The sequence below is a fragment of the Carcharhinus amblyrhynchos genome, chromosome 6 (assembly GCF_965287045.1).
Source record: "Carcharhinus amblyrhynchos chromosome 6, sCarAmb.v2.hapA, whole genome shotgun sequence".
NCBI lineage: Eukaryota > Metazoa > Chordata > Chondrichthyes > Carcharhiniformes > Carcharhinidae > Carcharhinus > Carcharhinus amblyrhynchos.
Window position 1 is genome coordinate 55,262,900 of NC_137329.1, and position 25,020 is coordinate 55,287,919.

Below are 25,020 nucleotides of genomic sequence, written 5' to 3' on the forward strand. Positions count from 1 at the left end.
CTGATGTTTTTTAAAGCCTGTGTTATCAGCACCTTGCCTAATGACTGTGAAATATGGGCAGCATATAGTTGCCAGGAAATAAAGCTCAATAATTTCCATCTTCACTGTCTGAGGCACACTAGGGGGATATCACAACTGAACAAAATCACAAATGTGGTAGTCCTTTCAAGGTCAGAGCTCCTAGATGTGTTGGCATGAATCAAAGAGAGGTGGGTTCAGCATATCAGGGAAAGGACAAGCAGTGGAGTGGCAGCGTCCCCCACCACTGGGCCAAAAGCGCTGGTTCACGTCCCATTCAAGGGCTTATTGACCATGGAAGGAATGTTCATGTTGTGGTTTAAGAAACTAATAATCAGTCAAGAAATCTTTCAACCACTTACCCACAATTCTCCAAAGGGACAAACTTGCATATGAAGCTATGTTAAAAAGAAAGTGGATCAGACATCCCTACGGGATGGAAGATGGCCGTACGCCAAAGAACCTCTGTATGATGAGGCAGACAGAGCCAAATGATCAGTGGGGCGCCCAATGTGATATGAAGACCCTAAAACATCAACCATCTCATCTGGGAGCCACCAGCTAGTGAAAGAGCAAAATGGTAATACTTTTGTGGGCTGGCATGCACTATATGCCAATTGGTGGCTACAGCAGCTTGACAACAGCGGCAGTGCCAAAAACAGCCCACATCATTACTTGGCAGCGTTATCTGTGGTAATTTTTTCAGGACCTGCCTCTAAAGGCTTTCAGATCCACCAGCATAGGTGCACGAAATGAAAACAACCCATCTAAACGGACCTTTTGCTGCATGTTTATCATCTCTCGTAGATAGAAAGAGTTCAAAAGATGGCCCACAGCGCTCCATTGGTGCCAGTTTTGAGCTGTTTGATCAATTCTGAATCAACCTCATTTAGCATTGTGGCAGTGCTGCACAATATGATGAAGGGAATCGCAGTGTGAAGTGGGGTCCTGATCTTCACTAAGACTGCAGTGGTCCTATACTGTTATGAACAGATGCATCTATGATAGACAGCTTGACGAGGACAATATATAGTAGGTTTTAACTTGTTTTTTCCCTTACGACTTTCAGGACTCAGCTAACGCAGTCAGTTGTGCTACTACTGAGCCACTTTTGATGATGGGCATGAAACCTGACGAAGGGGCGAAGCCCCAAAAGCTAGTGGTAGCAAATAAACCTGTTGGACTTTAACCTGGTGTTGTGACACTTTTACTGTGTTCCCCCTCTAAGGGCCAGGTGAGGTAGGTACAGGGAGCTTTGCTGAAATAAGGTCAAAACACTTTTTCTAGTTTAAATTTTGAAGTTGGCACTTTGTTGGCTGCATGGAAATTAACATTTTGAGCCTAACTTCCACCTGATGTTATCATAACTTACAAGCATCCAGCATGATGCAGGATAGATCTGTATTTGGGCAAAGTAATTTCTCACCATCTCACCCATTTTGCTATATTCTCTGACAATGGAAAAAGGATAGACATAGACAATGTGCTTGTCCCAATTTCTGAAGTAAACTTTCTAAGTTTAAATAAAGGAATCAGACCATGTGAACCAAGACTCACACCAAATTCTGGCCTACCCACTCAGCTTATGTTACTTACTAGTGTCACAAGGAGGCTTATATTAACACTGCAATGAAGTTACTGTGAAAATCCCTTAGTTGCCACAATCCAGCGCTTCTTCGGGTACACTACAGGAGAATTTAGCATGGCCAATGCACCCTAACCAGCACATCTTTCAGTCTGTGGGAGGAAACCAGAGCACCCGGAGGAAACCCACACAGACACGAGGAGAACAGTGAAGAGAACACGGGGACTCCGCACAGACAGTTACCCGAGCCAGGAATCGAACCCGGGTCCCTGGCGTTATGAGGCAGCAGTGCTAACCACTGTACCACTGTGCCGCCCCTTCAGGGTCTTTTGAGCACAAAGTTGGAAAAATAAAATTATTTGATCATTCTAAAATGATAACACTGATTAACTCGTACCTTTGTTTTTACTATTTAGAGCTTTGAACTCTTACCAGTCTTCTATTCTTCAACACATTTACACAGCAGAGTTGTAGTACTATAATGTAATGGTCTACATCAATTAGCAGTGTACTTTAGATTTTAATCCAATACCAAGAAGAATAAATGAGCATTAATCGGTGTATTTTATTCAAAATTGAACAGCAAGAGATAAAGCAAATACAAAAGGAGCATGAAGGTGAAATGAAAACAAAAAAATGTGAAGAAAAGCAATGGCAGTCTTCATTCTGCTTTTTGAAAATTTATATTAAATTGCAAGTTAGGAAATTAAATATTGTTCATATTTTGAACCCAGTGCCAAATGTAGCATAGATGTCTAGTGTCAAATGTAGCACAGGTGAGAAGCAGGGTAGAGCATACTCTACACTGCCTCGACCATGAAAATCAGAAGTACATCTCCAATCCCACGAAGATGATGCAATTCCTCACACCATCTTAGTGCAGTTTTTATACTTCAAAATGGGGACAATTAATAAGTTGAATAAGCAACCAAACCTGATATCTTGATTTCACACTTCAGCTTACAAAGTATTCTTTATACTTAAGATTATTTTTGCTGTCCCACCTGTAGTTACATGGGTGTAGTGGTGATGATCCACTATAGGGACGATCTACAAAGTGGTCTATGATAATCCCCATGATTGGCGGGGTCCGCTCCAGCTGCCTGTGAAATAATTCAAAGTAGAAATTACAACTTTAAAGAGTCCCTAAAAATAAGAATCATATATGTCCCTGAGTCAAGTTAACTGTCATGGAAAATGTTAGGCAATGGGGTGAGGGACTTAGTTAAAGATTGCATTTAAAATAAAATCTAGTCAATGTAAAAAACACATAAATAGAAAAAAAAGTGGTATTCTATTAAACAGGGTCAAAGCCATATGAATATTTATTCATTAATAAATGATAGCAAAAAGTTTCTCAAGCCAATTGTCACAGAATCACAAGACATGGCACAGATAAAATGAGAGATCAATGTATGTCTTCCACAATAAAAATAGAACACAATCAATGACAGATGGGAAAAATTATAACACAGCTAGTTGATAATGATGTGTTTCTGAAGGTCAGAACAAATTGTACTTGTTTAAGTAAAATAAAGAGGGGGAAGAAAGAGTCCATGTCCATTCTCACAATGATGTTTCATGTCAGAAAATTAATTTCAGGTGTATTGGTATGCAAAGATTATTTATTCCTCCATAGATTGCATCAATTCTCCTCCCCTTGAGTAACTGTAGATTAATCATTGGATAAGGGGGGGCAGGGGGGTTCTAGCAACACAAAACCAATCAGAAGCACAGAATGTGGGTGAAAGGACGTTTGGTTTCTGTTTTTTTAGATATCTAAACCAGTCTTAGTGCCATAACACTGAGCAGACGATGTGACATCTTCTTGTCATGGGATGAATTACAGAGAAGAAAAAAATGGAGGAAATGTCATCCTTTATGGATCAGAAATGAGAGTTATTTTTTAAAAGATGGTTCCATGGGATATGTGCATCACCAACAAGTCATCATTTATTATCTATCCCTAACCAATAGGAAGATCATGGTAAGCTGCCTTTTTGAGCTACTGCTTGCTGGTCATGTGATGAAGGTTTTTTTCACATAGGTAGGGTGTTCCACTGTTTGGCCCAATGATGATGAAAGAATGTGATATATTTCCAATTCAAGGAGGTGCATGCCTTTTTGGAGGGGGGGGGGTGTCTTGGTGTTTGCCCTGCTGCCCTTTACTTCAGCATGGGTTTGGAAGATATTGTTAAAGAAGCCTGGGGAGTTGCTGTAGTGTCTCTTCTACATGAGACACGCTACAGCCATATGGTGCTGATGGAGGGAGTGAACAGTTAAAGTGGTATATGGGGTGCCAACCAAGTGAGCAGCTTTGCTCTGGTTACTGTCAAGCTTTTTGAGTGCTGTAGAAACTGCACTCAAGCAGGTAAGTTTGAACTATTCTTTAACTTATGCTTATAAATATTGGAAAAGCTTTGTGGAGTCAGAAGGTGGGTCACTTGTCTCTGATGTGCTTAAGTTTATTTATTAGTGTCACAAATGGGCTTACATTAACAGTGCAATAAAGTTACTGTGAAAATCTTCTGGTTGCCACACTCCTACACCTGTCGGGTACATTTAGGGAGAATTTAGAATGATGTGGAGATGCCGGCGTTGGGCTGGGGTAAAATAGAAAGAAATCCCACAACACCAGTTTAAAGTCCAAACAGGTTTATTTGTAGCAAACGCCGCAAGCTTTCGGGGCAGCCTGTCCCTTCGTCAGGTGGCTGGGAGTTCTGATCATAAAAAGGACACAAAGACACAAACTCAATTTACATGCATAATGATTGGAGTGTGAGGTTTTACAGCTAATCAATTCTTAAAGGTACAGGCAATGTGAGTGGAAAGAGTTTTAAGCACAGGTTAAAGAGATGTGTACTGTTTCCAGACAGGAAAGTTAGTGAGATTTTGCAAGTCCAGGCAAGTTGTGGGGATACAGATAGTGTGACATGAACCCAAGATCCCGGTTGAGGCCGTTCTCATGTGTGTGGAACTTGGCCATCAGTTTCTGCTCAGCGGCTTCGCGCTGTTGTGTGTTGTGAAGGCTGCCTTGGAGAACACTTACCCGAAGATCAGAGGCCAAATGCCCATGACTGCTGAAGTGTTCCCCAACAGGTAGAGAACACTCTTGCCAAGTGATTGTCGAGCGGTGTTCATTCATCTGTTGTTGTAACGTCTGCATGATCTCCCCAATGTACCAAGCCTCGGGACATCCTTTCCTGCAGCGTATCAGGTAGACAACATTGACCGAATTGCAAGAGTATGTACCGTGTACATGGTGGTTGGTGTTCTCACATGAGATGATGGCATCCGTATCGATGATCCGGCACATCTTACAGAGGTTGCTGTGGCAGGGTTGTGTGGTGTCATGGTCATTGTTCTCCTGAAGGCTGCGAACAGTAGTCTGTTTGAGGTACCATGCATCGGGTACATGGTACGTAGTCTTGTAACTCAGCCAAAGTTGTCTACCTATATGCTGCAGGAAAGGATGTCCCAAGGCTTGGTACATTGGGGAGACCATGCAAATGATACAACAACGGATGAATGAACACCGCTCGACAATCACCAGGCAAGACTGTTCTCTTCCTGTTGGGGAACACTTCAGCGGTCATGGGCATTCGGCCTCTGATCTTCAGTAAGCGTTCTCCAAGGCAGCCTTCACAACACACAACAGCGCAGAGTCGCTGAGCAGAAACTGATAGCCAAGTTCCGCACACGAGAACGGCCTCGACCGGGATCTTGGGGTTCATGTCGCACTATCTGTAACCCCCACAACTTGCCTAGACTTGCAAAATCTCACTAACTTTCTTGTCTGGAAACAGTACACATCTCTTTAACCTGTGCTTAAAGCTCTTTCCACTCACATTGTCTGTACCTTTAAGAATTGATTAGTTGTAAAGACTCACATTCCAATCATTATGCATGCAAATTGAGTTTGTGTCTGCGTCCTTTTTATAATCAGAATTCCCAGCCACCTGACGAAGGGACAGGCTGTCCCGAAAGCTTGCAGCTTTTGCTACAAATAAACCTATTTGGACTTAAACTGGTGTTGTGGGATTTCTTCGAATTTAGAATGGCCAGTGCACGCCAGCAACATGTTTTTGGATCGTGGGAGGGAACCCATGCAGACATGAGATGAACGTGCAAACTGCACACAATGACCCAAGCCAGGAATTGAACCCAGATCCTTGGTGCTGTGAGGCAGCAGTGCTAATCACTGTGCCACCTGTGCTGTTGTAGTCACAATATGTGACTGGTCTATTTAAATATTTTAGTCAGTACTACACCCCAGGACATTGATAGATTTAACAATTGATTATAAAATCATAAGAAATAGGTGGAATAGCTTTGCAACTCATCAAGATTACTCCGCCATTCAATAAGATCGCGGGTGATCGGGTTGTGGCTTAACTCCAGTTTCCTGCTTGCCCCCCAAACCGTTGACTCGCTTGCCAATCAAAAATCTGTCTAATTCAGCTTTGATTATATCCAGTTACTTGACCTCCAGTACTCTCAGTGGAAGACAATTTATATGATGAACAACAGTCTGAAAGAAGAAATTCCTTTAATTCCCCATCAATAGTAAATCCCTTATTTTCAACCTGCGCCCTCCAGTACTAGATGTGACTAGGAGGGGAAACATTCTCCCACCACCTACCTTGTCAAAACACTTCAGAATCTCATGTTTCAATAAAATCACTTCTTCTTCAAAAATCCCATGGAGGCTCAACTAGATCAACTTTTCCTCATAAGGCAACCCCCTCAACCTAGGAATCAACCTGGTGTACCTTCTCTGAACTCCTTCCAAATCAAATATAGTGCTCCTCCAGGAAGGAAACCAAAACTCTACACGACACTCCAGATGTGACATACCATTGCCTTGTACAGCTGTAGCAAGACTCCCTCTACTTTTATCTTCCAGCTGCCATGCAATAAGAGCCAAACTTCAATTTGCCTTCCTAATTACTTGCTGCACTTGCACACTAACTTTCTGTAGTGCCTTTGAATGTCAGAGGAGGAGGTTAGATCCTTCCTTGTTGCAGATGATCATTGACTGACACGGGTGTGGCACGAATGACACTTGCCATTTAACTTTACAAGACTAAATGTTTTCCAGGTAATGCTGCATGTGAATACAAATTGCTTCAGTATCTGAGTAGTGAATGCAACTGAACACTATGCTATAATTGGTGAAGATCTCCAGGTCTGACATCAGAATGGAGGGAAGGCCATTGATGATGCAGCTGAAGATGGTTATGACAATGACACTGCCATGAAGAATTTCATAAGAACATAAGAAATAGGAGCAGGAGTATATGGAGGAGGGAACCGAGTGCAGGGTGTCGAAATTTGCTGATGACACCAAGATTGGGGGAAAGGCAAATTGTGCGGAGGGTGTGGAGAGTCTGCAGAAGGATCTAGAAAGGCTGGGCGAATGGGCCAGGAAATGGCAAATGGAATTTAATGTTGGCAAGTGTGAGGTGGTCCACTTTGGTAGGAAGAATGGTAGGAAGGACTATTACTTACGTGGCGAAAAACTGCAGCAGGCGACGGTGCAGAGGGACCTCGGGGTCCTTGTGCATGAGTCGCAAAAACCCAGCTTGCAGGTGCAGCAGGTGGTCAGGAAGGCGAATGGGATGCTGGCCTTCATAGCGAGGGGGATTGAATATAAAAGTAGGGAGGTCTTGCTGCAGCTGTATAGGGCATTGGTGAGGCCGCAGCTGGAGTACTGTGTGCAGTTTTGGGCGCCGCACCTGCGCAAGGATATTTTGGCCCTGGAGGGAGTGCAGAGGAGGTTTACTAGGCTGATACCGGAGTTGAGGGGATTGAGCTATGAGGAGAGGCTGAATAAACTAGGCTTGTACTCGTTAGAGTTTAGAAGAATGAGGGGAGATCTCATTGAGACGTATAAGATGATGAATGGGATGGATAGGATAGAGGTGGAGAGACTCTTCCCGCTCAAAAAAGACAGTAGGACTAGGGGGCACAGCCTCAAGATAAAGGGGAGGCGGTTTAGAACGGAGTTGAGGAGGAACTTCTTCACTCAAAGGGTGGTGAATCTCTGGAATTCTCTGCCCGTTGAAGTGGTGGAGGCTGCCTCGCTAAATATTTTTAAGAAGCGGGTTGATGGGTTCTTGATAAGAGAGGGGATTAAGGGTTATGGGGAGAGGGCGGGAAAGTGGAACTGAGCCACAACAGATCAGCCATGATCTTATTGAATGGCGGGGCAGGCTCGAAGGGCTAGATGGCCTACTCCTGCTCCTATTTCTTATGTTCTTATGTTCTTATGAGTAGGCCATCCAGCCCTTCGAGCCTGCCCCGCCATTCAATAAGATCATGGCTGATCTGTCGCTGCTCAGTTCCACTTTCCCGCCCTCTCCCCATAACCCTTAATCCCCTCTCCTATCAAAAACCCATCAACCCGCGTCTTAAAAATATTTAGCGAGGCAGCCTCCACCACTTTCTGCAGCACTGCTCTGAGGGTGAGTTAAATAGCCTCAAACTACCGTTATAATTTTGTTGCTCTCTGTGCAGCTCTAACCAGTGACATGTTTTTGCAAATCCCATTCAGGTCAATTTTGTTCTGGCTCTTTGATGGCATGCCCAGTCAAATGTCAAGGGCAGTACCCTCACCTCACTCTGGAACTCAGCTCTTCAGTTCATATTTGAACCAAGCCTGTAATGAGATCTGAAGTTGAGTGGGCCTGGCAGAACCCAAAATGAGCACTGGTGAACAGATTGTAGGTAAGTGCTACTTAATAACACAGTAAATAACACATTCCTTACTAATGATGGAGAGTAGGGTAGGGGGCAGTAATTAGGTGGAATAAAAACAGAAAATGTTAGAAATACTCAACAAGTGTCTGGTGGCATATGCAGAGACAGAAAGACAGGGTTAACATTTCAAGTCTGTTCAGCCTGCTGAATATCTGCAGTATTTTCCTCTGTTATTGCAAATTTCTCCCTCCTGCAGTATTTTGCTTCATTATAAGTATCTGCAGTATTTTCCTTTGTTATTGCAAATTTCTCCCTCCTGCAGTATTTTGCTTCATTATAAGTATCTGGATGGATTGGGTTAGTTCTGCTTTTTGTGGATTTGCAAACATAATGTTTTACTTAATAACACCTTGCTCCACAAGATTAAGTTGCAGCCTGGAATTTACATTTATAAAATGCAGTTTTGATACAAACTTAGGTTGAGTGACTGAGCTCCTGCTGGGTGCAAACTATCATGTTAAGGTCTGCTCTCAGAGCATCCCAAAATTAATCTAAATATCCCATTCACTCCATGTCCCCTATACGTTCCCCTGCTTAAAGTATTTATAACTTTTATTTTAAAAGATACAGTCTCTGTCTGAACCACTTCTGCGGCAAAGTATTCCATACTCAAACAAAACCACAGTAATAAATTTACCTTAATATCCGTCCTCATTCTCATTTTAAATCTATGACCTATTTTCATTGATTCTCCAACAAAATTGTTCTCAATGCAAAATATCAAATGATTTCATAACTTTCAGGTTTAAACTGATGTTTAATTCCTTGTTCACCTCTGCTGTCTGTAATGTTAAATTCATGAGGGAGATTGTCCCATTCTGCTGTGCTAATTTTTTAAGGGCTGGATTAACGCGATCCATACTGGGCATCTGACCCAGAGTGTATCTACCAGCGCCGGATTTGCTGCGCGGTCAGCTCCGCACTGGAAAATGGTGTGGAGCTCCACTACCTATGCAGGCCTTAATTTAAATATAATTCATGGGCCTAGGACGGCCGACTAGCCTCTTCCCCCGCCAGAATTATTTCACTCTAGTGGAGTTTACAATGACTCCCTATGTACGGGGAGCTGGTGTGCCAACCCACTGGAGTGAAGTGGAGGGCAATTGAGGCCCACTAGAGTGTTGGGCACCAGTGGACAGGGTGTCCCTGGGCATTGGCACCTTGGCAGTGCCAGCCTAACTCCAGGCATGGGCAGTGCCAAGGGGGTGGTGGGGTCTGCTGCCACTCTGCAATCAGGATCAGTGGTGGAGGGAGGGAGGCCAGCGATTGGGGCTGCAGGGGTGGGGGTGGGAGAGTGTTGAGGCTAGGCTTGGGCATGCTTTGGGGAGGAGGGGAGGGAGGGCCTAGCAGTCAAGCTTTGGAGTGAGGGTGAGAGGTCACGAAGCTGATAGATTGGCGCAAGCACAGTAGTCCACTCAGCGTTATACAGCCAGCCTCCTAGGTGGGAATAGGCCCCGCCCCACCCCCTGATGTTTTACATGATTTACGCTTGTGAGTTCAGCAGTGCACATGATGTGAGAGATTATTCTTTGAACTCGCACTGAAAAACTAACTTGATTTACTCCAGTTTTTACACTTAGAATTCAATACTTAAAATTTTTTGGGAGAATGTGTTATCTTAATAGTGAGCAGCCTAATTCGTCTATAAAAGAGCAATCAAGCATCTCATACCAGCATGGCAAAATAGTTCTTATGCAAAGGTGCAAGTATTGAAATCATTTAATTATGCAACTTTCCATAGCTTCAAACATAAAGGACGTCAACTATTACAGCCAATCATTGCCAACAACCATCAAAGATGTCTTGCATGCAAATTGAAGGACAGCTCTGGCATAATTAATAATAAGATACATCTTTTCCTTTTTATGTTCCATTGTTGGTTCAATTTAAATGACTAATCTATTTAAGTCACTTGGTGACTAACAGTTTGTTGGGCCAAATCTCTGACATCAGAGATGACATCAAATCTCTGATAAAAGGGAATGACACTCTTTCTCAGGCACAGAAATTGACGTGTATGCCCAAGCAAACTGTATTAGAAAAACAGAACCAGATAAATTAGATATGGCTAGCTTTTACTGAACATGTGCGTAGAGCATTAGAAGACATGTATCTTGGTTATTTTATTGGAATGATAAGCACAGGAAATTGATAAATCTCACTGAAAAACATTCAACTTATTCACATATTTTATTTAAAATATAGCAATCTATTGAATAATAATTTTGCCTTATTTCAATGGAACGATTTTTAGCCCAGTTTCCACAAAAAGTTAATTCGGGGGGGTGTGTGTGTGTGCGCGCGTGTAATTTAATCCCCTGCCCAACGTGTCAGTACCCTGATCGAAACCTGCCACCACCTCTGGTTTAAGGAGCTTAGAGTTGAATGACTTATCTGGTCCCAGATTTGGACCTGGAATTTAAAATACATTAATCAGGCAGCATGCCTCAAATTTTAGCAGAGTTTTCATTTTATGCCCATGGGGCAGGATTTTCTATGGCTCAGGTAACCAGGCAGCTGAATTAGGTTAAAGTGAACAAGATCTTGCACTGCTTGTGGACCAGAAAGAATAGGTTCGCTTCCCTCCAGTACCCCAAATTAATGAACTTGGCCTCCCCACAACCTCCAATTTTACCTCTTCCTTTCCAATCTTTCCTAAGGTCTTTAAGATTCTCTGCCTCTCCCACCCTTCTCTATTCATTGGTGCGTCAGCCTCCCCACGTGGTATCCAGCCAGCCTTTCAATCTGGCTGGCTGCAGGATGAGAAATGGCAAGCAAAATTTGGAATCAAACTGTATTAGATTTGGCATGTTCCTTATATTATCTGCAATTTTCATGTTTCCAGCTGTACCACCTCCTCCAACTCCTGATTCCCCCTCGCCTCCCATAAATATCAGGGTTCATGGTGTCAGCAATGTGCAACAGTGTAGTAGCTGGTAAACACATTAACAGTGGCTGTTATAATCCCCGAGTAACATTATTATTTAATGTGTTATTGGACAGTAAAAGCCACACTTTGATTGCAATAAACACAAGGTCCACTAATAAATTGACCAGTGATATTGAGGTAAGAAATAAACAAGAATAATATTGTCCTGTAAGCTGAATGATCTTTGCTATTACAATGTCTTATGGTTATGTAAATTTAGCCATTTTCAAACACAAAGGGTTGGTTCATAAAAGAATTCCAAAATGGAATTCAAAGCAACAGTAATCGCACAAATGATGTACATATGTCATATTCTGCATGTTACAAGGTAATATCTTAATACAGGGTCAAAATTCCAAAGCATTAATAATAGTGAACAATGCATTTCAAGGTGTGATATATTCCCATTAGTTTAATACTTGCAACAATAGAACTACCGTAAGTACTGAGAAACCATTTCAGATAAATCCTCAAGATACCCAAATTCGCAACTAGAAACAATGAGGGAAAAATTTCATACCTTTACCAGCAGTTACATAGCTCCAGGACATAATATTTTGGTTGCTTTGGCGATTTGTATCTTTGTAGACAAATACTAATGGCACATGTGTAACGCAGATGTAATTTTCTCAGTTCAATGATATAGGTTATTTTCATTATTCTTTCATGAGTGTGGACATTGCTAGCAAGCATTTGTTGCTAATTTCTAATTGCCCTCGAACTGAGTGGTAGTTAAGAGTCAACTATATTGCTATGGATCTGGAGTCACATGTAAGCTAGAACAGATAAGGAAAGCAGATTTCCTCCCCTAAGGGGCAGTCGTGAACATGATGGCTTTTTACAACAAATAGAATGGTTTTTGATCATTAGATTTGTAATTCCAGATTTTTATTGAATTCAAATGTCACCATCTGCCGTGGCGGGATTCAAACCTAGGTCCTTAGAGCAGTACCCTGGGTCTCTCAATTATTAGTCCAGTGACAATACCAGTTGTCACTGTCTCCCCAGATTCCATAATCTATTAGTGTTTTATTGTACAATCAGTTTTTATTTTTTATAGAAATTCTGTTCACTGAAATGACAATATCCTGGATGGGGTCTATGTGGCACCTAGTACTTAGTCTCCAGAGACACTGCTGTTCTGACATGTTGACGGACATTAATTTCAATTGTACAACCTGTGTCGTAGGCAAGGCTCCTGTGAGTTGCACTTTCTGCTAATCCCCTTGTTACGATCTTAGCTGATGTTATTACTGGACAAGTCAGATCCCAGGATGGAACTTAGCTTGATAGATCCTAACTTTTATTTTTTGTTCAGAATATATGGATGCACAGAATCATAGGACTGCCAAATGAACTTCTAACAGAAGAATGAAACAGTTATTAAATTAGAAAAAAATAACAATAATACACTATTCCTTCACCCCAGCCACACCTCTACAGATATATGCAGATTTGTAAGGATAACAGAAATTACAAAAGTACCCAGCCCATGTAAACCAATAAGCAAATTGTGGTCAGATACACCACACTCTAAAACTAAGTGACAGATGCCATCCAAAACATCTTCTTCGGATTTCTCATCAAATCACTCAAGATGTTTGTTATACTGTAAGCCAACTGGTCTCACTGGAACTCTGATTTTCGTGCAAGTGCTTCCAGACTCCATTCTCAAACAGCATGCCTTAGGATCTTTTCCCAAAGAATGCTTTCACCAAGAATCCATCTCCAGGATTTCAAACTCTCTCTCAATATTTCAATCTTTCCTTTCAGATCTCCATGTGCATTCAAGCTGTCACACAATCTCTCAATACCAAGCCACTCAACAGAATACTGTTGTGACACAGGCTGCATTAAGGCATTACCAAAATTCTGATTACCTCCGTTGTCTGGCTTCTCACCGAGCCAACTTTAAAACTGGTTCCTGCAGCTGTCTCTTCAATTTTAAGCCCTTTCTCTGTACTTTACTCAAATATTCCTGACCAGGCCCTTGTTCAACTTTCTGTTTTTTGTTTCTTTGACTTAACTTTCTTGCTGGCACATTTCTGGGATTTTCTCTTGTTCTTTTAGGAAATCTCTCTCTACAGGTTATTGTCTTGTGTCCAGCTTTTCCTGGCATCAGTTACAAATAGCTCAGATGCTCTCCCCGTGCTGGGGTGGCTCCTGGTTGCAAAAGTCTAGTTTTGATTTAAGCCCCATTTGCTTTCATGTTGGGAGTCTTCATTACAATACATGCATCTAAGCCAAACTGAAGCCAAAAACCCTTTCAAATATATAAATACAAAATTAAACTTACTGAAAAGTATATCTTTTTCAAATACAAATATAAATTACTTAAAACTATCTCTGTTTCTTGACACCCTCCCTCCTGTGGAACAGCAATAGTCTGCAAGCACACTTTTACTGCTCCTGCTGGCCACCTTGGCCCTTTGGGAACCAAAGTAAAGCAGCATTAGCAGTACCAATGCTGATCTGATAGATGTCAAGTCCAAAGTGAAGAGCAGATGTACAACACTTAGGTTGTGAAAGTAACTTTCCAGCACTAGTACTTTGAACAAAACCGTTCACAAAATCAAGCAAGAAATCAGTTGTGGGGCTTCAGTACTTATACTTTATTTTCCAGTCATGTCTTCAGATCCCTCACAAAGATTCTCTCCTTACTCTTGCTGGTAAGTTCTAGAAATCTGGGAAATCAATGCACTCCCAATTAAATTCCAAAAGGCATGTTTATATTGTGGTAATTGACTGAAGAACATATTGAAACTGACAACCTGACTCTCCTGACATTTGCATGCAAGCAGCTCAACTTGCTGCAGTTTAACAGTAGAAGTCGGAGCATTAGAACCAACTTCCTGATACAATCCCAATGTCAGTTAAAATTCATCCCATATGAGATGGAAAATGAGTTATTATTGGATTATCCTTCATACCAATACCAGAAAATCTTCACCTCCCAAACAGGGGCGTAAATTACACGTTAATGTACTTAATTGATTAGGCAGATGATTAACTGTGAGCTTTCAGCCTGAGTAATGAAATGGAAATAATACGGGTACCCAAATAGGGCAGAGAAAAATATCTCATCTAATTGAGAATGGATTAGAATTTGACAGAATCTGTTGCAAACCAAAATCTAATTTTATGACCAAGAGATTGCAGATTCTTAAATTCACATGCACACTTTTAAAAAGCAAGATCTTTAATGCAATAAAACATTGACATTTCTCAAAACATCTGTTTTGTGTATGCAAGATTATAAAAATCTCATACATTTCAAGTTTGTGCAGCCTTTAACCAGTACTTTGACTGCTGTAACAAGTTACATACAAATATTTTCTGAAGGATTGGGAACATTTTTTTCCAAACGCCATCCTTTCAAATTCCCCTCTTGCTTGCATCGAAGATGCAGACTACTATTGAGATAAAATTCCATGGGGCAGGCAAGCTGTCCAGTATCCACTGGTAACCACTGTTCATGAATACGCAGTTGAACAGTGAATACTGACATTCTACTCAACGGCATTTGGCATCATATTACAGCAAAACCCTGTCAATACCTCACACGTACATGCATACATTTTCAGCAGGAGTTACCAGGAGCAAAACACTGGCTGACTGTTATCATGAAACCAGTTGTAATACCCTAATGGTTATACTGCAATTTTTTTGGTTTCTTTTGCGAAATCATGTGTTCAATTGAAAAATATATATTATGCTCCAAAGAATTACTATATAAAGCTCAAATAATTGGAACATGCGTATCACAAAATCATTTAACCTTTCATGAACCTCCATACGTAAAATTTAGGAGTTGTGAACCCTGTTCAATAGTTTTACCCTAACCATGCTCACAGCAGCTCTGCCAATACAAGACTCAAGACAGTACCCACACTTTACCTGCCAGACATGAAAGCCAAGTTCGTTCGATATGCACATGATAGTGTGATAGTGCCAACAGGGGTTCCAACCATTCCAACCCGTACAGTCTGAAAACCTGTGAGACAGAGAGAGAGAAATGGAAATGGTTTCAAGATTAATGCTGCATTACAATTTAAGGTTTGTCAGAACTGAGTGTATTTTAAGCTCTAACAGTTTTTAGGTAAGGCAGGGAAAGGAAAAATCAAAAGGGAAAATCTTCAACACAGTGGAAGGCAAGACAGATTAAATGACCAAAGGGATTGGCGTTGCACGGTAAAAAATGGCAATGAAACAAGAAACAAAAGTTATGCCTAGAGGTGGTGTAAATGTGAAAAGAAAAATAATTACTAAAAGCAAAACAAAACTGAGATGCAGGTTATGATTTAAAACTGAAGTCAAGTCAATGGTAGGTACAGAGACTGTAAAGTGCCCAGTTAAAAGAGGAGATGCTGTTGTGCTTCAATGGAATAGTGTAGGAAGTCAAGAACAGAAAGATCAGTGTGCAAGTGAATTGGAGAATTAAAATGACAGGTGACTGGAAGTATGAGACTCCATCTGCAGACTGAATGGAGGTATTCCAAAGTGGTCATTCAACCTACAGTTGATCTCCCCAAAGTAGAGGCCACCTCTCTCTGAGCACAAATACAGTATGCTAAATTGAAAAACAAGCAGAGCACCGTTTCACCTTGAATGAGTGTTTAAGGTCTGGATGGTGAAAAGCAAGGAGGTGTTGCGTCAATTGCACTTGAATGGAAAGGATAGAGATAAATAAGGAGATAAAACAATGTTGGATGTTGCTTCCTCATCATGAAAGCAATTATTTGACACTCTATTCTTTGGAATACTGACTACGATTATTAGTTTACGTATAATGAACTGCTGACAGTTTCTGAAACTTTGACTATGTAAAATGTATATCAAAATGTACTTTAACAATTATGAAGTGCTGAAATGTGAAACATCAAAGCACACTGAAACAATGCTGATAAAGGAGTTGTTCCACTGAATGGAATATGTTGCTCAAATAGATAACCATCTGTCCCCCAGCAGACCCTGCATTTAAGTTTTCACCAGATGAGCAAAGAAAGTTTAACAATGTATTGAAGAACAACCTTAACATTTGTAGCAATGACACCAACAATTAGAAACAATATTACCATTAAATTTCACATTTTCTTATTTATATTCCCTCTGGAACAATTTTGTGTTTACTTATCCCGTAACCCATCCCCTTGTGCCACAGTATCATTCCTTTTGTCATTTAATCTCTCCTGCCTGCCACTCTACTACAGACCCTGTAATAACCCACAAACCCTGCACTAACTTTTCCTGTTTCTGTACTTGCTTAAAACCAGTTGTATACTTAACGTTTTCCAGTTATGATGAAAGGTAACCGACTTGAACCAATAACTCATTCTTTCTCCAAGATGTTGCTCAACTTGATGAGTATTTCCAGCAGTTTGTTTTTGCTTCAATTGTCAGTATTGGCAGTATTTTGCTTTTGTATTCTGGCCAGCAGAAATTATGTGCAAGGACCCTTTTCCACTTTACTCATCTAAGAACCTTCACATAATGTCAATTTGCCAAAATTGGAGATGCTGGAATGCAGCTTGGAATTTTGAATATGATAGGTCGACTTTAAAGCACACAAAAGAAAATACTTTACAGAAAATTCCAATTTAAATGGGTACAAGTAGCATTTGGACCACAACACAAAGGTTGAGAGTTCAAACTCCACTGTGGGGTTAGCGTACCATTACTTTGGTGGATGTTGGGATGATACCATTGCTTCTTCCATACCACCGTCAGTACTACAACATTTCACTGAAGACAACTGTTGAAGAATTAACATTGGGTATTTGAATAGAAAAATGACATTTTTGATTGACCTTCAGAAGGACAATCAGAAACCAGGGCTGGTTTTTCACAGCAGTGGATATCAGGAAGCGTGCAAGAGTAGAATAAAAAATATATCTAATTCTGCAATTTCTCAGTTTAGGGGCAGATGGAAAAAATTGAGCACAGTGAGTCTTTTAATATCATGGTGGATATAAAAATTAACATACCTTCACCAAGGCCATTCAGCTGCACTTCTCCAAAATATATTCTAGAAAATTGAAAACAAAAAAGACATAAATCTCAGTTAACCTCTTATGGGAGATACAGTGAAATATAAATCATTATGCTTAAGGGAATTGAGGAGTAGAGAAATGGAAAAAATACTTTGTGATAAGTCCTCCACCTCCCATATAAAGAAAGGTTATTTTCTATATGCGCAATATTGGACTGTTGCAAATATGTAAAAGCAGGACAACAATGATGGAAATGCTCTCCTTTGACTGGTGGCTTCAACTGGTCCACTTAGGGCTACATTAGTGGCAACTAGCCACCTAGGTGCTCAAATGTTAAGGTGCAAGTTTTGCACTAAGTGAGATTAAAGTTCAAGAAAGGAACGAAGGAGTCTTGTTGCACAAGGATGCAGGTGTCTACTTGCTAAGACAGAGACAGCCAAAGTTGGATGGCACTGCTGCATCACCGCGCCAGGGACCCGGGTTCAATTCCAACCTCCGGTGACTGCCTGTGTGGTGTTTGCACGTTCTCCCCGTGTCTGCATGGATTTCTTCTGGGTGTTCCAGTTTCCTCCCACAGTCCAAAAATGTACAGGTTAGCTGAACTGACAATGCTAAATTGCCCCTTCGTGTCAGGGGGATTTGCAGTGTAAATATGAGGTTATGGGGATTGCAGGCTCAATGGGCTGAAATGCCCACTTCTGCTCTGCAGGGATTCTATAATTCAAAGACAGATCTGCCAGATACATAACTTGCCCAAGTCTTTTCTGGTGAGGCCTGTCATGGCTGGCCCCTAACAGCTGTTGGGACAATGGTTAAAATATTTGCTCTTCATGCAGCACACAAAATAACTTTTATTCAGTTTTGGATTTTTTGACGTTTCAAATGCACTTTCTCCCATATGGCATTCCCTTCAACTTCTTTGGCATTCTATCCTCATTTTGAAACAACACATTCCTGTGGGCTGTGTAAGATGCTGAATTTAGTACCAAACTCCTCTGGTTCTTGAAGACAGGAGTGGTGCTGTGAATACCAGAACAAATTTTACATAGCTTCCTGTCAGGTTTGGAAACAAATATAATTGTCCCATTCATCTGCGATAGGCTGAAGCACAGGTTAGAGGGGCTTTCAAGTCCACTGCATCCAATCATAGTGGTTACATTATTGAACAAGTCATCCTGATGTCTAGATTAAGAAATCACAAGACAAGATCCTGACTCTCACTTGGTAGTTTCATAACTTAAAATTCAGTAGGCATTACTAGAAGAAGAAAGAAGCTGGAGTATCATTGTAAATTTCTGATTGTTTCACTATTGTCTTTTGAGAGAAGGGACCATTTTGGGCCAGACTCAGTTTGGCTTATATATTTCTCATGCCAATTTGGCTTTCTGAAGTGCCTAGCAAGTCTCTCAAATGTCAGGATAGGCAATGATTGCCAGCCTTGCCCCTGAGACCCACCTCTGGAGGATAAATCTAAAGAAAGTAAAACTCATCTTTCTATATGTTCATTTTTAAGTGAAATATATTAAAAACTTCCAGCACATTGTTTGAAGGAAGTAACAAAATTAGCATACCATAAACAGCTACAGAATTACTTTTTTTTACCTGTATAGGATTACATAATCATGTCCCTGCTTTCTGGATAGTTTATATGCAGGTGTCACCCTTGTGATTGCAAGAAGTGACTTCAGTAGCAAAGACAGTCTGTTGTAGACAGTGTAGGAAACTTTAATTTCTTTATCACATCTGAACAAACAAAAACAGAGAATTCAAGACCTTAGAAAGAACAAGGCAGCCCAACATGGAGGAAGCATTTCTATTGATTTGTTACTCGCAGTAAAATATCTAAAACAAACTGACAGAAATCTGATTGGCAGGATTTTAAATTAGACTTGTAACTTCCATCTACATTAAAATGAGTAACTTGGAACCATTAATACTGCAGTGAATATTAAATGCAACTCAGGAAACAAACATCTGCTCTCATCTACCTGTGACTCATGAACAGAAAATGTTACTTTAAGTGAAGATATTCTCAGAAGGAGCAAACTTACTTTTCATTCATTTCCAAACACCATGTTTCCAATTCCATAGAATCCCCCTGGCACAAAACATACAAGAAGAAAAATGGAATTGACAGATACTAGAATAACAATGTGCATTGTAGTAAAATGTCCCAAAGGAACATCACAGAATTGTTACTAAACAAAATTTGATACTTTGCCACAAAAAATTTAGGGCAGATAACCAGAAGCTTGGTCAAAGTAGTAGGTTTTAAGCAGCATCTTAAAGGAGGAAATACGGGCAGAGATTTTAGGGAAAAAACATGTTTTCAAACAAACAAACAAAGTCTGTTGAGCATTAAAGACGTGATATTTACTACCATCTCAAAGCTGAAGTGTACAGTGACTAAAAAGAAACTTTCAATGATTATCTAATTTTGCATAAAGACAACATGCCCGTTATTATTTATACTAGGTTGTAATTATGATCTATTTTAATTATTACTGCCTGAGCTCATCCTTTAGATGAGCAAGCAATAGCATCTTGAGAGTTAATAACAGGACTGCATTTAACATCCATTCCTTGCAGCTCTCAGACATTGGTGGCAGACTCCGAATTGCTGCAGCGCTTGTGGGAACAGTGTTCCCATGACGGCATTAGGTAGGGAACTCCAAGATACTGATCTAATGATGATGAACGAATGACAAATACGTGCAAGACTTGGAGGTGGAAGTGTTACCATTCTCATTGGTGTCTGAAGATGGTTCAGCTCAGGATGCTTCCAAGGAACTCCCACTATAATGACCAGAAGTTACAAAGATTGGCTCCAAACATTCTCAATTCACTTCATGTGTTTTGTTTTTCTTTCATAGAACATAAGAACATAAGAAATAGGAGCAGGAGTAGGCCATCTAGCCCTTCGAGCCTGCCCCGCCATTCAATAAGATCATGGCTGATCTGTCGTGGCTCAGTTCCACATTCCCGCCCTCTCCCCATAACCCTTAGTCCCCTCGCTTATCAAAAACCCATCAACCCACGTCTTAAAAATATTTAGCGAGGCAGCCTCCACCATTTCAACGGGCAGAGAATTCCAGAGATTCACCACCCTTTGAGTGAAGAAGTTCCTCCTCAACTCCGTTCTAAACCGCCTCCCCTTTATCTTGAGGCTGTACCCCCTAGTCCTACTGTCCTTTCTGAGCGGGAAGAGTCTCTCCACCTCTATCCTATCCATCCCATTCATCATCTTATATGTCTCAATGAGATCTCCCCTCATTCTTCTAAACTCTAACGAGTACAAGCCTAGTTTAGTCAGCCTCTCCTCATAGCTCAACCCCCTCAACTCCGGTATCAGCCTAGTAAACCTCCTCTGCACTCCCTCCAAGGCCAAAATATCCTTGCGTAAGTACGGCGACCAAAACTGCACACAGTACTCCAGCTGCGGCCCCACCAATGCCCTATACAGCCGCAGCAAGACCTCCCTACTTTTATATTCAATCCCCCTCGCTATGAAGGCCAGCATCCCATTAGCCTTCCTGACCACCTGCTGCACCTGCAGGCTGGGTTTTTGCGACTCGTGCACAAGGACCCCGAGGTCCCTCTGCACTGTCGCCTGCTGCAGTTTTTCGCCACGTAAGTAATAGTCCTTCCTACCATTATTCCGACCAAAGTGGACCACCTCGCACTTGCCAACATTAAATTCCATTTGCCATTTCCTGGCCCATTCGCCCAGCCTATCTAGATCCTTCTGCAGACTCTCCACACCCTCCGCGCAATTTGCCGTTCCACCAATCTTGGTGTCATCAGCAAATTTCGACACCATACACTCGGTTCCCTCCTCCAGATCATCTGTATAAATGGTAAATAGCTGAGGCCCCAGCACTGACCCCTGGGGCACTCCACTAGTCACCAACCGCCAATCCGAATAGCACCCATTAACCCCCACTCTCTGCCTCCTATTTGACAGCCAATCCTCTATCCATGCTAACACCCTACCCCCAACTCCATGCCCCCTTACCTTCTGCAATAACCTCTTGTGAGGTACCTTGTCAAACGCCTTCTGAAAATCAAGAAAGACCACATCCACCGGCTCTCCTCTATCCACTGCCCTAGACACATCCTCATAGAACTCCAATAAATTTGTCAGACACGACTTCCCCTTAACGAAACCGTGCTGCGTCTGCTCTATCAAGCAATTCCCCTCAAGATGCCTCGCTATTTCCTCCTTGATGACGGATTCTAACATTTTACCTACAACAGACGTTAAACTAACCGGCCTATAATTCCCTGCCTTTTGCCTGGCACCCTTCTTAAACAACGGCGTAACATTAGCCGCTTTCCAATCTTAGGATGTGGGCATCACTGGCAAGGTCAGCAACTGATGTCCATCTCTAATTTCACTTGCGTGGCAGTTAAGAGTCAGCCCGATTGTTGAGGAGCTGAAGTCCAGACCGGGCAAGAGTGGCAGATTTCCTTCTCTAAAAGGACATTAGTGGACCAGATGGGTCTTACAACAATTGACAACAGTTGTCATGGTCACTGTTGCTGGGACTAGTTTTATATTTCAGATTTGTTAATTAAACTTTAATTCCATCAGCTACTGTGGAGTATTAGCCTGGGTCTCTAGATTACTTGCCCTGTGACATTACCACAACATTGCTGTGTCAGATATGACACTAGTCACTGTCACACATGGTCAAATGTTGCCTTAACGTCAAAGGCAGTCATTCATTCATGTTTGGACCAAGGCTGTAAAGAGGTTGAGCCAAATGGTGCTGGTAGGTAGGTTATTGGTGATGCCATTTGATAGGGGTGTTGGTAATTCCCAATCATCATTTTGCTGATGACTGAAGGAGACTGAATGGGTAGTAACTGGTCAGATTGGATTTAGACACGACATACCTGGGCAATTTTGAACTTTATTAGGTAGATGTCAGTGAAGTGACATTGGAACAACGTGGCTAATGACGTAGCTTTCCTTGGAGCTCAAGGATTCAGCAACTGGGATAGTAACAATGCTCAGAGCCTTTGTTGTACCAAGTGCACTGACAATGTCATGATCCCAAATGATAACATTAATGGAAAGTAAGATCCAACGTGGAACCTGGCTTGATAGATTCTAACTTTTATTTCTTATTTAGCAATGTGGAGAGCAGCTACTGAACCGAATTACAGGAGTCCAATGAAATCAAAAAATAAAACATTTATTAAACAAGAAAAATAACTATTTTCCTCCACTCCTTCACCCTCAATTTTACAGATGAATAGGTTTATAAAGTATAAAGGTTTTTGATAAGAGAGGGGATTAAGGGTTATGGGGAGAGGACGGGAATGTGGAACTGAGCCACGACAGATCAGCCATGATCTTATTGAATGGCGGGGCAGGCTCGAAGGGCTAGATGGCCTACTCCTGCTCCTATTTCTTATGTTCTTATAACACAAGTTAGAAATGCTATTTTGTAACTGTTCACACTAAGTTTACAGTCCACTGTGAGACTGATAGGTAAACTATGGTCAGACATTCCACATTCTGAAACTAAGCCAAAGTGGCCACCAAAACGACTTCCATGGCCCCCATCCCAGATGCTTCTCATACTATGAGCCAACTGGTCTCACAAAAAAACTCTTGTCTTTCACACAAAGGTTTTAATTCTCTACATTTGTAGAACATGTTTACTCCTGGACATCTCCAACAAGGATCAACCTCCAGGATTTTGATCTCTTTTTCTGATGCTCCTCTCCACTGGATTACTATGTGCATTCAAGCTTCACCTTTTGCACACACTCTCAGGTACTCAGCCATGCTTCACAGACCCGTGGTAAGAAGTCACCAATCTCTGGCTCCCGGTTCTCACAATGCCTCTTTATCTACATTCTTCTCTCCTTTTGTTGTTTAATTTGGAGCCTTTATCTTGGCTCCTCACTTTAATTTCACTGAACAGGATTGGTTCCAGATTTCTGTCCTCATTTTTTGACTAACTGTCATCTTGGGATCTTTTGCTATCCAACTCCTGATTGAGACTCTCTCGTTTTCTTTGAAGCCTGCTCCCAAAGCTCTCACTCTCATCCATCTTCTTCTGGCACCTTTTGCAGAATGCAGAATGGCATTCTCTTCTGAGCCATTTGATCTCCTTTCAGCTCCATTATACTTTTGTTTTCGTTTGTCCTCTTGTGCAGGGTCAGTTCCTTGTCTGACAAAGAGAATATGCTCCAAAAGTGTATGCGCTATCAATCTCCAGCTGGCATGTACACAGACGCCAAAGGAAAATGTGTCGGCTCATCTGCAGAGACTGCTGAAGCCCATCGAAAACTGTAGTTTTCAACTCCGATGGCCTGGCTTTCATTTTCTAAAACGCAAGTTACTGTTTTTCCCATTTCTGATGCCTATAACAATAACTTCGGGTGACTCAAATTGGCTGAAGTCTGGCTTCTGAGATGGGTTGGGGGTGTGGACTAATGTCATGGGGAGGTCAAGATGAATCATGCAACTCAGAATTTCTGGCTGAGGATGATTCCGAACATGTCATCCTTAACATTTGCACTCACATGCCGGACTTCACCATCATTGAAAATGCATATGTTTATGACCTTCTTCCCCTTTGCAATAATTGTTCAATTATCCACTATCATTCAGAATTGGATGTGATAGGAATGCAGAGCTTTGCATGGTTTTGCCTATTGCTTGAGTGAAAATGCCGAGTCCTACTCAACCCCCTTCCAATGTTCTCACAACTACAGATTTCAGTATGCTGCCAATTTAGCTCAGTCAACATGACAAGTGCTTGCTGAGCAGTATGCATGGTCTATAATCTTTGACAACATAAATTGACATGTATTTTGCAGAAGTTACAAACTCCAGTCATGCATTCTACATCACAATACTCTGTTAAAAAATAACTTTCTACTGCTCTCTGTCCCATTGCATTTATCTCCCCATAGTCTTCTGAACACCTTATTCAATGAAAATTGCCTATTTCTATTTGCTCTCTCCTATCCTATTGTGATTTTAAATAAATTTATCAAGGCACCCTTGACTCCTCTGCTTTCTATTGGCTTGGTGTCACACCAAAAGGAGGACAATCAGTTCAACCCCAGGACATCATGCAGGAGTTCCGCAGGACAGGGTCCAAAGCCCAGACACCTTCAGCAATGGCCTTCCTTCTATCACAAGATTAGAAGTGGGAATGGTCATCGATGATTTAATTGTTACTACTCAGATAATGAAACAGTTCACACTGCACACAGCAAGACTTGGAGAACATTCAAGCTTGGGCAAACAAGTGTCAAGTGACATTCAAACACAAATGCAGTACTTCCAATTCTGGTCAAGACTCATGCCAGACAAATGCCACTTCAACCAGAGTGAGTTTAAACACTAGGCATAGCCCACCATCCACATCTTGGGGTCACCACTGATAGAAAATTAACTGGACCTATAACATAATTCCTGTGGCTACAAGAGCAGGTCAAAGGCTGAGAATTCTGAAGTGACTGGATTATCTCCCGACTCCCCAAAGTCCTTCTAACAACGACAAAGCACAAGTAATCCATTTAGTGATTCTATTATAAGAAATGCGATCTGTACAGCATCTTTCATGTCCTTTGAACATCCCAAAGAATTTCACAGTCAATTACATACTCCAGAAGTTTAGTCAGTGTTGTAATGTATGGAAAGCATACTTACTTTAATATTTTTGTATAAGAGACTGTTAGCTAGTTTAAAAAAGTTAATTAGTGTC

At 41.4% G+C, this 25,020-nt stretch overlaps 1 protein-coding gene across 6 annotated transcripts in view; it reads right to left on the reverse strand.

Moving 5' to 3' along the window:
• Positions 1-25,020, reverse strand: part of atg13 (ATG13 autophagy related 13 homolog (S. cerevisiae)) — an 87,085-nt gene that overhangs the window by 49,357 nt on the left and 12,708 nt on the right. For 5 of the 6 annotated variants that reach the window (XM_080190486.1, XM_080190485.1, XM_080190484.1 and 2 more), the window contains exons 5-9: positions 19,336-19,382; positions 18,887-19,027; positions 17,279-17,319; positions 15,192-15,288; positions 2,608-2,706 (exon numbers count right to left, since the gene is read on the reverse strand). In XM_080190486.1, coding sequence (XP_080046612.1) covers positions 2,608-2,706; positions 15,192-15,288; positions 17,279-17,319; positions 18,887-19,027; positions 19,336-19,382 — 425 coding nt within the window. The remainder of the gene's footprint in view (positions 1-2,607; positions 2,707-15,191; positions 15,289-17,278; positions 17,320-18,886; positions 19,028-19,335; positions 19,383-25,020) is intronic. The other variant, XM_080190483.1, reaches the window with a different exon arrangement.